Here is a 13,611-nt window from a genome sequence, read left to right as displayed (position 1 = left end):
GGTTTGTGCCACAGGTGATTTCTGTCATGGTTAATCCACACCAGTATATGTAAGCTCTTTAGTCACAGTGTTTCTAATGCTAAAATATAATTATTGTTTTGATTTAATGGATTCAAAGAAAGATTGCACAAAAGTTTAATCAAAAGCAAGTAGAAACTATTTGGAAGTCAACAACAACAGAGACTGTGGCAATGCCAGCAAGAATGCAAGCTGTTATCAAGGCCAAAGGAAACCACACAAAATAAAAATAAAATATATATATATATATATATATATATATATATATATATATTTTTTTTTTTTTTTTTTTTTTTTTTTGTTATTATGTGTGCATAAAGACCATTTAGTTGTTTCAGTTTGTTATTTGCCTAGTAAATGATGATAACATTTTTAGTTTTAAACTAGTTTTAAAAAGTTTTTGACACATTCCTAAAATATTTGTGTTTTCTCTTTATTTTGACAAGTGGTCTAATTATATATATATATATTATTACAGTCAAACCAAAAATTATTCAGACATTTTTTATATTTTTGATATATTTTTACTAGTGGGTGCAGGACACTATAGTTAATTTATGTAAGTGAGGATAGCAAAATAAAGTAAACTGTGACATATTATACCCAAAAATTCTTCATACAGTGGACTACCAGTAAAATTGATAAAAATTTGGAACCAAAAAGTAGTCAGAAACTTTGACCTGACCATGTTTTGCTTAAGTGTTATCTGACATAATTAAGATTTTTTTTTTTTTATTTAATTAAGACAGTTTAATTCTGAGATCTTGTCATATTTTATTACCATTTTTTAAAACTATAGTGAATAAACTATTGAATGAAATGTTCAAGGTGTCTGAATAAATTTTCGTTTGACTGTGTGTGTGTGTGTATATATATATATATATAATATAATATACCTTTCTTTTTTTATTTTCTTGCTATAGGATGCTGGTACATTCCTGTGTGTGATTGATGATTCCAATGAACACATGCTTTCTGTATGGGACTGGAATAAAAATATAAAGCATGCTGAAGTCAAGGTGTGTTACACACACACACACACACAAATTCTCAATAGTATCTATACCATTACAATATCTACATTAATCTACATGGATCTAGTTTACATTCTCATGCTTAGTAGCCTAGCGATATATATATTTTTTAATCATGTGTGCAGTATATCGTTAAAAAAAAAAAAAAAAAAAACCTCTGTTATGTCAACAAAAAAAAAAAAAAATGTTTTTACAATGTGTTTTACCTTTTAGGATACATTATCCTGGTGATTATTTTAGCAGCTCTTAACTGAATATATTGTATATTCAGCTGCTTCTAGCCTGTGCTCTGTAAAATTGTCAGCTTTATTGTGGATAGTTTCTATCTCTGTGTGACCCTTTGTCCTAAATATTTCTTCCTACTTCTGCACTAGCGGTTTGTGCGGGGTTGCTATGGGAGCAGCTAAATATTTTACAGTAGATTTGTGTGAGTGATTGCGAGCGTTTTAAAGGCCGGCCATTTGTATGAAGTCATTTTTCTTCCTCGAGTTTTATTTTTGGGCTGTGCTGCTAGTAATGGATTTAGGAAGCAGTTGGACTCAGAATAGCATGACTCTTTGTCAAGGGAGTTCTGTTTGCTGACTGAGTTAATCTAGATATTCATCTCAGTATGAATTGGTTTTATTATTTTTCTTAAGTCAGTTTGCAATGAGGTAAATATCATTCAGAATTTCGCAAGCCTTTCAGAAGTATCGTCTGGTGAAATTCTGGAAACAGTAATTCTTTTAAGATGAATACGCAGAACATGGTTGTTATAGAATATTAAAGAGAAATCATAAGCAATTACACGATCTTCTGCAGAACTTTGAAAAGGTATTTACCGTTTCTAGATTACACCTTTTAATAAAACAGGACAATTACAGTCATTTTCTGTCATTAAACTGACATGAACTGCTTTTGCATCTGAAGATTGACTGGATGTTTGATGTTGAATTGCAGCTTTTCTCCTGTAATAACACAGAGCCACTGGCACAGTCATATATACTGTGGAAAACCATATGTATTCATGGTGTGTGTGTGTGTGTGTGTGTGTGTGTGTGTGTGTGTGTGTGTGTGTGTGTGTGTGTGTGTGTGTGTGTGTGTGTGTGTGTGTGTGTGTGTGTGTGTGTGTGTGTGTGTGTGTGTGTGTGTGTGTGTGTGTGTGTGTGTGTGTGTGTGTTTCAGAGCACTAATGAGGCAGTCTTGGCTGTGGAGTTCAGCCCTACAGACACCAACAATATCATCTCCTGCGGCAAGTCCCACGTCTACTTCTGGACCATGAGCGCTGGCACAGTGACCAAGAAACAGGGCATCTTTGGAGTGAGTCTATATTTGGTCACCAAGTTGACTATCCTCCACTGTAAATTTGGTATTGTATGCTTTTCCATGCACGAAAATGGGAAGAAATAAAAACACAACCCACAATATCATATTATTGTTACACTACCATTTGGGTTTGTTGTTGTTTAAAGAAATACTTTTATTCAGCAATTATGCATTAAAGTGATCAAAAGTGACAGTAAAGTTAGATTTTTATTTCAAATAAATGCTGTTCTTTTGAACTTTCTGTTCATAACAAAATCCTGAAAAAATGTATTAGTTTCCAAAAACAAAAAAACAATTAAATGTTTCTTGAACAGCAAATCAGCATATTAGAATTATTTCTGAAGGATCATGTGACACTGAAGAGTGAAGTAATGATTGCCATCATCACAGGAATAAATTAAAATATATTTAAAGGAGACCTATTATGATCTTTTACAAAGTCTTGTTTTTGTTTTTGGGCTCTATTATAACAAGTTTTCATGCATGTTCAAAAAAAACACCTTATTTTTCTTATATTTGACATTGTTACAGCACCTCTCTTCCCAGTCTGTCAGTAACACTCTGTTTAGTTCCTGTCTCTATCAAGGCCCTCCTTCTGAAATGCACAATGTGCTCTGATTGGTCGGCTGGATCAGTGTGTTGTGATTGGTCAACCGCTTTGACCATGTTTCAGAAATGTCACGCCCTTTGCCATAACCGCGAGTTTCAACACACTACTAACTCAAGTCAACCAGGCCTTGTCCCCTTTGTTTTGTGTGTGCCTTTGGTGGGAAGTTTTTAAGGGACATTGTGATGGGTTCTTTCCTGGAAGATTACAGTCGAGGCGTTTCAGGGAGTTCAGAAACAGTGAGCACTGATATAGAGAAGAACTCCCTTTAGAGTGACTTTGTGCTTTATAACTTTGCAGATCTTTTCAAGCTCAAACAGCAGCATTACACAAAAAAAGCATAATAGGCCATCTTTAAAATAGAAATAATATAATAATACTATTTCACAATATTACTATTTTTAATGTATTTTTGATGTAATAAATGCAGCCTTGGTACAAGACTTCTTTCAAAAACATAAAAAAAATGACCCCAGACATTTGAACAGTTGTGTACCTTTAGGTACTTTGGTATTTCCATGTGATAGCATCACTATATCATTATATAGTAAATCAGGCACTATTTTACAGTAACATGCTGCATAGTTAGCTTATGATTAGCTTTAAAGGCTTACATTGAGTATAGAACAGCTTCATAATGTATTCACTCTTTGTTTGGCGTTTATAAGTATTTGTGATGTTTGTTTATTGTGTCTTAAACAGAAATACAAAAAGCCCAAGTTCATCATGTGCTTCGTGTTCAGTCTTACGGGTGATGTGTTGACTGGAGACTCTGAGGGGAACATTCTCACATGGGGAAAATCAGCTGCTGATATCAAAACATTAGGAAAAGGAGCAAAGGGTATGCAAAATGATTTCTTCTTTTTTGCCTGATAGCCTGATTAATTAGTGCTAGGGATTCACAACACATTTCAGTACTGTATTACTTATCAGATTATTTATTTTTATGATTATTTATTTGTTATTTAATTCTCTGCATTAATTTTCCGATACTTGGATATATCGCCCAATATTGGATATTAAATTGTGTATGCTTACTTCACTGATTTTTAAAAAAAAATAATAATCTAGCATTCACTTTAAGTTAAATTTTAAAAACTAATTATGGTCATTTAAAGGTAGGGTAGGCAATTTAGGAGAGGCTAGCAATAGCAAGCTAGCTTTTAAAGCATAAGATCCCACCCTCCCTTCGTTTTCAAAGCCACGCCTCCTCCAAAACTCATGAAGGCGCACAGCCAGAGCAGAGTCTGCAAAGCGTTGAATTACCTCATGTCTCAAAGTACATAACATTACAATCATAATGAACGTAAACAACTTACAGAGCTCTGACTTGTTCTGACTGCTCCCGATTAATTTCAGCGTTGATAGTGTTGCCATATAAACAGGTCAAAAAAGTCTGAGAATGGTAGAATGTCACGTAATTGCGACATTCAGGAGGAACTATAAAAGGTGGCTGCTGTTTGCCACAACTCTGCATAGCCTTACAGAACGCACTGAAGATGTGTGATGTGTGCATGAGCAGGATGTATGGAAATACATATGTTTACAGGCAGGTGGGACATCCTATCATAGCAAATGTCTTGATCTTCTGGTGAAATGACAGACTTAAGCTGGAATTCTCCAATCATTTTGTCTGCTTAAACCCTTCTCTTTACTTTTAAAACTGAGGGATAAGTAAAATTATGCGTTATGGTAAACCATATGCCACAGATGCTGTCAATAGATTTTAACTAAAATATTGCTTTAATATAGTCTGTATTCATTACTTGAAACTCTATCGACACTGTCAATCTCTTTAAATTTACTTTGCCACCTTTTCTGCTCTCCCCGCCTGCAGAGACATTTCAGATCATGAAGCAGACGCGTGCTCACGAAGGCAGCGTTTTCACTATGTGCGTCCTGCAGGGCGGAGCTATACTCAGTGGTGGTGGCAAGGACCGCAAGATCATCCGCTGGAGCGCAGACCTGGCGCCTGAAAGAGAGTGTGAGGTGAAACATGAGTCTGTATTATTTTTGAAACTGCATTTTTGTAGCTATATGAAAATACATTGTATGAGTTTATACATCAAAAAGCTCTTAAATGCTGTTTGATCTTCTAGATTCCGGAGAAATTTGGTGCAGTCCGTACCATTGCAGATGTAGATGGAGATGAGCTGCTCGTTGGCACAACACGAAACGCAATCCTGAGAGGAACGTTTTCAGATGGGTTTGTGGCCATTGTGCAGGTAGATGGATTGGATTTATATGCAAATAAACTTAATTCAGTTGCCACTAGTTGTCTTAAGCATTTGTACTGGATTAGCCAGTTTTGATCTGATAGTGCACTCTTAAATGAATCTAAAAATGCTCATTCAATCGTCAGGGACATTTGGATGAAATGTGGGGTCTGGCCACACACCCCTCTCAGAACATCTTTCTTACCTGTGGAAATGATCGTCTAGTCTGTGTGTGGAACGCAGAGGACCACAAACTGGACTGGTGCACAACACTAGAGGTCAGAGAGGTCACAGAAAATTGTAACTGAAATTTAAGGCAAACTGTACTATGTACTAAAAATGGAAAAGTTTTTCAAAGGTTTCATGTACAGATGACAGAGTTTTAAAAACGATCCCCATTCACATACTGTGTTTATGCCAGGCCAGTAGTTGGTGATGTCATTTTGTAAAGAAACACTATGGGCCCTATTTTAACGATTTAAAGCAAAGTGTAAAGCACACGGCACAGGTGCACTCAGGGCGTGTCCAAATTCACTTTTGCTATTTTACGACGGAAAAACGGTCCGTGCGCTGGGGCGCATTTTTGAGATGGGTTGTCCCTATTCTCTTAATGAGTAATGGGCGTAACGTTCAATAAACCAATCAGAGTGTCATCTCCCATTCCCTTTAAGAGCTAGATGCGCTCGCGCCATGGCGGATTGCTATTTACATGACGGAATTTGTTGGTGATGAGTAAGTTAATATATATGTGTGTGTATTGGCACGATTGTTCAATTAATTCGCCAATTTCGTTCATCATTATAAGTAGTAATAGGCTGAATTGAAAATAGGTAGGCTAATTCTAATACACGCAATGACTATTCATCATTACATTTTTATATTTATGTAGCCTACACAATAATATTCTTTTACACTGTAATCCTTTTGTTTTTAATATTTGGCATGTTTGTGTGATGCGCATCCCTGTGTGTAATAAGCAAAGTCAACGCGCACTGTGGACACGCCCAGAGACACAGTTTCTACCAACGCGCTCTAACAAAAAAATATTGCGCCATTGACTTTAGACCAGGTTTGAGTTGGTCTATTTTCAGCTCCTTAAAATAGCAATGCGCCGGCAATGCGCCTGAACACACCTCTTTTTTAGACCAGCAAGCCCATGGGCACACTAACTGGCGCAAATGCATTTACTAATTTAAGGACGTGGCGCTGAACGGGAAAACGTGAACGGCGCCGGACGCAAACTAGCAAACACGCTTGCATTGCGCCTTGCGTCGCATTGCGCCGGGTGTATTATAGGGCCCTATAACACACGTAACACACATGCGCATTGTCACCGTTTTCACAATTTGGTGTTTTTCTTGTTTACATGGAGGTGATAATGGTATCACTTTCAAAAACTTGTGCTTTGAAACCCGTTTTCAAAAGTGCACATTTTCAGGCCCCAAAAGGCTTTTGTTGTGTAAATGAACAGCCAAAACTCATAAAACGTTTACCATCTTTAGTTCAAAACGGTGTCATGTAAATGCCCCCTAAGTATTTTTTGTGTGTGTGTGTCACTGGCTTTAAATTACACTATATACTGACACTATTGGCATGGATGCTGCATGATGCAAAAAAAACATCGGTTAATAGAGTAAGAATACTTTTTTTATATATTTTTGTCAACCTTTATTGCACAAAGTATTTGATAATATGGGTGTTATTGAATTATAGTAAACAATATTATTTGGTCATATGAACATACTTACACTACCATTCAAAATTTGGGGGTTGGTAATATATTTTTACTGTTTTTATTTTTATTTTATTTTTATTTTTATTGTTTATATATATATATATATATATATATATATATATATATTTTTTTTTTTTTACTATTTTATTTATTTTAAACAAAGTGCTCACCACAAGTTAATTTATGATTAAAAAAATAATATAAACAGTAAAATTGTGAAATATTATTACAATTTAAAATAATTTAATAATTAATTAAATAATAATTAAAAATAATTTTAATTTATTTTGAAATGTAAGTTTTTTTTCCAGTTGATGGAAAACTCATTGACAAGAAATTAATAGTGTATGTAGTAGTGTAAAATTAAACATTATTGTCAATATTATTATTCATTTATTTAGGTGTAAAACTTTTATGTGGGAAATTTGTGCATGTTTAAACATCCACACAATATTATCATAAATTTATTGTTACGTGAAAATGAATTTGGATTGAATCATTGATCTCTCTAGGAATCTGGTCTGTGTGCTGATTTCTGCCCAAATGGAGCTCTTGTCTCTGTTGGACTGAGTACTGGAAGGTAAAACATTTATTTACAGCACAGCTGATAACAATTACAGCTTCAGTTTTACAGTGAGCTTGTGAAATGTTTCCTTTTTAATGGCTTTATGGTGGTTTTTAACCCCTTACCTATATAGATGGGTTGTACTGGATCTACAAACCAAAGAAGTGGTGTCAGACCTGACTGATGGGAACGAGCAGTTGTCTGTAATGAGATACTCACCAGGTCAGAGATCAACAAAATCACTGTACAAAAAAGAAAAAAAAAATTGGCTTTATGTTGTTTTAATGTGGCTGCTTTTACTGCATGCGTGTTGCTCTGCAGCTCTCATAAGCCTGTTTGCAATCAGTAACTGTTATTTTACTGCTCACCCAAACATAGATGGCAGCTTTTTGGCAGTTGGTTCCCATGACAACTTCATCTACATTTACAACGTCACTGAAGGTGGCCGGCGCTACACACGATTCGGAAAGTGCACAGTAAGCAAAGCATGCTGGGATAGATTTGGGTCAAGTATCTCAAATGATGTAAAACTGTTTTATGGTAGTTTGTTATTTATAGTGGTTTATGGCAGTGTGTTTGTGTTAAAATGCTTGATAAGTCATGCAGATGTAACTCTTCCCTAAATGTAACTTCAGGGGCACTCCAGTTTCATTACTCACCTCGACTGGTCCAAAGATGGAAAATACATCATGTCTAACTCCGGCGATTATGAAATTCTATACTGTAAGGATTGTGCTTGTGTGCTAAGGAGACATATTCATAGAGGACAATGAGTAATATCATTTAAAATGCATTTGAATGTTTATCTTTGTGTAAAAAGGGGACGTTGCAAGCGGCTGCAAGCTGTTGCGGAACCGGTTTGAAAGTAAAGACCGAGAGTGGGCGTCCTATACCTGTGTGCTTGGATTCCATGTCATGGGTGAGAGAAAACCTTTCATTTTTATTGTTGTTATCAGTGTTTTATTTTTTTATTTCACTTTTTTTTCTTTTCTTTTTTTATGCTGACTGTTTTTTTTATATAAATATTTCTCTTTTAAATGGTAGCGTAATACTGTATAGCTGCCGTTCATAATTTTGGGATCAGTAAGATTTTTATTGTTTTTAAAAGAAGTCTCTTATGCTAATCAAGGCTTAATTTATTTGATTAAAAATACAACAACAACAAACAGTAATATTGTCAAATAACTGCTTTCATTTGTTTTCAAATAATGTTTCATTTGAAAATATTTTAAAATGTAATTTATTCCTGTGATCAAAGCTGAATTTTCAGCATCATTACTCCAGTCTTCAGTGTCACATGATCCTTCAGAAATCATTCTAATATGCTGATTTGATGCTCAAGAAACATTTATTGTGTACAATTGTGCAAAATATTTGTGTACAATATTTCTTTTCAGGATTATTTGATGAATAGAAAGTTCAAAAGAACAGTATTTATTTGAAATATAATCTTTTGTAACATTATAAATGTCTTTACTGTCACTTTTGATCCATTCAATGCATCCTTGCTGAATAAAAGTATACATTTCTTTTCTTTTAATAAAAATAAAAATTCTTACTGACCCCAAAAATAAGATTTTTTTAAAGAAATTAATACTTTTATTTAGCAAGGAATCATTAAATTGAAGAGACAGTAAAGACTTTCTATTCATCAAAAAATCCTTAACAAAAATGTTTTGAACATCAATATTAATAATAAATATTTCTTGAGCAGCAAATCAGCATATTAGAATGATTTCTGAAGGATCATGTGACATTGAAGACTGGAGTAATGATGCTTAATATTTAGCTTTGCAATCACAGGAACAAGTTACATTTTATAAAATACAATTAAATGGTTATTTAAAAAATAGAATAATATAATATTTCACAATACTTTATATTTGATCAAATAAATGCAGCCTTTGTGAACATAAGAGATGTCTAACTCTCTTTAAACGTACACTAACAATTGGCCCTCTAGTGGTTAAAAATAAAACTGCATGCAGTTTGGTTGTGCTTTGGCTCTGTGCGACTGTGTGGATGAATATGACCCTTCATAATAGACAATGCTTTACAATGAAATCTGTTAGAGAGCTACACATGGCAATTTATCGGTTCAATAAAATTTCAGCTGTTGAGTAATAAAAAAACACCATCTCTGTTGCTTTTAAAACATTTCAAATCCATCAGTTCTCGCCATCTCCGGAAAGCCAAGCCGATGTTGATTCTCATTTTATTATGAGCTCTGTCACATTCTCTTATTGTGAGCAGACTCTCCTGTTTTTGTTTTGTTTTGTTTTTTTAAACCGGTGATTCCCCGGAGGTTGGAGATCTAGCGGCTCCATGTCAAACTTTCTAACTCGTTGTGACAACTAACCTCTGCCACTCCCACACCGTACACAAGTCAAGAATGTAGGCAAAGCAACTTCCCTCTATTTACGTGTGTATGACAAGACACGCACGGGCGAGTGACATATGTACTCAGTTTCCTGTGAAAACCCCGTCCCGTCAGGTCTAAAATATAAACACTTAAGGCTCCGGTATACTTCAAACGAACTTCTTTTTCGTTCTTCGTTTAGGGGTAAAACGAAGTTCGAAATGCGTGACCAGAAATATACTGTACGAACATCTGACGCTGCCCACACTGCTGAGAGCGACGTTTAGATGAATATGTAAATATGTGCCATGCAATTTCTTCTCAGTAACAAAATAAATACAAATTGAGGAAACAGTAAGCATTTATTATAGAAAGCATAAGAAAAGCGTCTGATCGTAACAGCATGGGTATGTTAGCACGAGCTCTGCAAATTAGCACTCCAGTCACGTCACGTCTTCATAAAGCACTTTACAGTGTCAAACATGGAAAACACCCGCGGAGCTCTTACCTCAACAAACTCTACAGATCAAATGAGTCAGAGACGCGCCCACGCGAGTGAAGACGGAGCCTCAGCGCACGAATGTGTTTTAGTGCTGGAATGAACTTTTCCTGAAAGTTCGCTTTGGCAAGCCGTTTCGAACTTCCAAAAAGAACACAAAACGAACTTCGTTTTGGCCTGATTTTGTTCGAAATGACGTCACATCAGTTTTTTATTCGATTTCGTATGAAGTATACCGGGGCCTTAATAACAGGCTTACCATAGTGAATTAGACAAAACACACGTTTTGGAAGTAGGATTGATGATGTATGGTAAAAAAAAAAAAAAATGTTACGAACCTTAAAGGATTAGTTCACTTTCAAATCAAATTTTCCTGATAATTTACTCACCGCCATGTCATCCAAGATGTTCATGTTTTTCTTTCTTCAGTCAAAGGAAATTAAGGTTTTTGATGAAAACATTCCAGGATTACTCTCCATAGTGGACTTCAGTGGTCTCCAAACTGGTCAAAATTACAGTTTCAGTGCAGCTTCAAAGGGCTTTAAACGATACCAGACGAGGAATAAGGGTCTTATCTAGTCATTTTAGAAACAAATACAACTGTATATGCTTTATAAACACAGATAATCACCTTGTACTTGCTTCCGCTTTATCTATTCTTCAAAAAGCTTACGCTGTATGTCCTACGCCTTCCCTGTTCTACTTACGGAATGAACAGTTTCATTTTTTTCCTTAAGTAGAACAGGGAAGGCGTAGGACATACAGAGTAAGCTTTTTGAAGAATGTGGAAAGCGGAAGCACGTGCAAGACGATCATTTGTGTTTATAAAGCATATACAGTTGTATTTTTTTCAAAAATAACCGATAGTTTCGCTAGATAAGACCCTTATTCCTCGTCTGGTATCGTACATGGGGGTGAGTAAATTATCAGGAAAGTTTTATTTGAAAGTGGACTAATCCTTTAAGATGTAACTCATGAGTAGCAATATGTTCGCACCAGCTGCATGTGTAATGCATTATATTCCACAGTGTAATGAAATTTAACTTTGTTGCCGTCTAGGTGTGTGGCTCGAGGGATCAGATGGGACAGACATCAATGCCTTGTGTCGCTCGCACAGTGAGAGAATGGTGGCAGTGGCCGATGACTTCTGTAAGGTTCATTTGTTCCAGTATCCATGTCCCAAACCAAAGGTCAGTCACTTCCACTCAATGAACACAGTCAATATTCATTGCGAGTCAAAGAAATTAGCATTTTAGAATGGAAATAAACAATAAATCATATTAGACTCTGTATGCTTAACATTGTATTGAAGTTTGGCATAAAAGGCCAGATATTGTATGCTGAGTTAATTATTAACATATTTACTGTTTGCTTATACTGCTAGACATCAGTAATTTATTCCCCAATTTCTCTGTCAGGCTCCAAGTTATAAGTATGAGGGCCATGGTAGTCATGTGACCAACGTTCGTTTCACACATAAAGACATTCACCTGCTGTCATTGGGCGGGAAAGACACCTGCATTCTCCAATGGCGAGTTAAAGGGGCGGGGACTGGAGACCATAAGGAACATCTAGCTTCTTCCTCTTCTGTCTGCTCTTCCTCCAGTTCTCCAGAAAATGGAACATAAACACATAGACAGATACCAGGAATCAAGAGGGCGAAAAAAGGCATGAAGATATTCTAGGAAATGAAACAAGGAGGAAATATCTTATTGCACAATCTGCTGTGACATGAAGCGTTTGGAAGGTTATGCCAGCTTTTGTGAAGCATGTCACAGTGTTTTACTATTGAGAAGTCAGATATAATGCATAGCTATTCACTACGTACATTTCTTCATGAACTGACGTTACCCTGTTGAGGCTAAACTAATGGCCATGTCTGATTTTTTTTTTTTTTTTTCTTTTTTTTAAGAAATATCATATTGCACTCCAAAACCTAAAGGAAAAAATATTTAAAAAAAACTAAAAAATTGTGGTGGTAAAAGGTTTGATGAAAAGTATGTTTTATTTTCTTAATGCAAAAATAATGTATTACAGATTTTTCTCTTAATTTTGGGGCCTTAACAGTTATTGTGAAATTCACACATTTGGCTAATAATAATAATAATAATTCTCACTATAGTTCATTTTTTGTGTATTGCAATACAATTTCAATGCATCATGAGAGAAGTATGTATTAAATGAAATAAAATAATCTCTAGTTTCTACATATATCATGCTTTCCTCTGTACTTCAAGTTTACATAGTGCTCGTTTACTTCATAATGATTTTCATATGCTTATTTTAATCAACTGCTGTTTTGTTTTGTTTTTGATTTTATTTTTTGGTCATTAAATACTACATGCATAATTGTGTGTCATTACATTATTAGCCATAAATCATGTGTCTCTGTGAAGCATTGTGTCAAGAGCAGCAGGATAATCATTGCTTTATTAGCCATCAGGAAAATGTCCTCTGTCCAAAAGGCTTGTCTTTTATGAATCAAGTCAACTTTTCTAAGCTTGTTAAACAATGTGAAATTTTTGTTATTTTTAATCAGTAAATAAATATTAAAATAAGAATTTTTTGTCTGTGTGTGTACTTTCAGTTTCACAATTAAATGAGATTCCCTGAAGTGAATTGAAAGAGTTTAAGTACCACCAACGCCACCTAGTAAGAGTTTTATTTTCTTTTTTTTTTGAGACTGTGATGCCGCCTGTAAATCAACAGAGGGCAGTATTGCACCAGTTTTCACTGTCCTAACCTGATTCAGGCGTATGATCCATGTGAACACTACTGATATTTTGAACGACTTGCTATAATACAAATATCTGCATAAAATCTGGAAATGTAATTTTCATTGCAAATTAAACGTTTTGAAACTTTTATAGATATCAGGGTGTTTCGTCTCGTGAGCTGGTAGGAAACTGGTTGCATGAATAAATAAACTATTGATATCCTCAGGTCTATCCATAAATGTTCTTAGTATGAAAAACAAATGTGCCCCCAATTCTTGTTTATTACTAGAAAGTATGTGTAATAGTAGTGTGTGAGTGTGAGAGAGAGAGAGAGATTTATTGTAATTCACAGTGTTTATATTGTTATCCTTAAAAATATGTATATAGATCTGAAAACACACACATATACAGTGTGAACCTGTGAATTACAATAAATCACGAAAAAAACATAATTCAAGGATTATTTTGATATCCTTATATTGTTTTAAGTACTGCAATAACAGTATGTGCTCATATACATATTAATTAATGTACATAAAATTCGTTATGATAATAA

General features: G+C 34.9%; 1 protein-coding gene across 4 annotated transcripts in view; it reads left to right on the top strand.

Annotated features, from left to right (window-relative positions):
- eml3 (EMAP like 3) overlaps positions 1 to 12,998 on the top strand; it is a 49,573-nt gene extending 36,575 nt beyond the window's left edge. For 3 of the 4 annotated variants that reach the window (XM_067399730.1, XM_067399731.1, XM_067399733.1), the window contains 13 exons: positions 942 to 1,037; positions 2,217 to 2,351; positions 3,667 to 3,805; positions 4,802 to 4,953; positions 5,064 to 5,189; positions 5,327 to 5,458; positions 7,428 to 7,495; positions 7,614 to 7,702; positions 7,859 to 7,956; positions 8,116 to 8,203; positions 8,301 to 8,399; positions 11,398 to 11,528; positions 11,757 to 12,996. In XM_067399730.1, coding sequence (XP_067255831.1) covers positions 942 to 1,037; positions 2,217 to 2,351; positions 3,667 to 3,805; positions 4,802 to 4,953; positions 5,064 to 5,189; positions 5,327 to 5,458; positions 7,428 to 7,495; positions 7,614 to 7,702; positions 7,859 to 7,956; positions 8,116 to 8,203; positions 8,301 to 8,399; positions 11,398 to 11,528; positions 11,757 to 11,966 — 1,563 coding nt within the window. In that variant the 3' untranslated portion in view covers positions 11,967 to 12,996. Of the gene's footprint in view, positions 1 to 941; positions 1,038 to 2,216; positions 2,352 to 3,666; positions 3,806 to 4,801; positions 4,954 to 5,063; positions 5,190 to 5,326; positions 5,459 to 7,427; positions 7,496 to 7,613; positions 7,703 to 7,858; positions 7,957 to 8,115; positions 8,204 to 8,300; positions 8,400 to 11,397; positions 11,529 to 11,756 lie in introns of all 4 variants that reach the window. The other variant, XM_067399729.1, reaches the window with a different exon arrangement.
- The last annotated feature ends 613 nt before the right edge of the window (positions 12,999 to 13,611 follow it).

The sequence above is a fragment of the Chanodichthys erythropterus genome, chromosome 11, assembly GCF_024489055.1.
Source record: "Chanodichthys erythropterus isolate Z2021 chromosome 11, ASM2448905v1, whole genome shotgun sequence".
Classification (NCBI taxonomy): domain Eukaryota; kingdom Metazoa; phylum Chordata; class Actinopteri; order Cypriniformes; family Xenocyprididae; genus Chanodichthys; species Chanodichthys erythropterus.
Note: the sequence above shows the minus strand (reverse complement) of the source record. Positions and strands in the feature narration are given on the sequence as shown.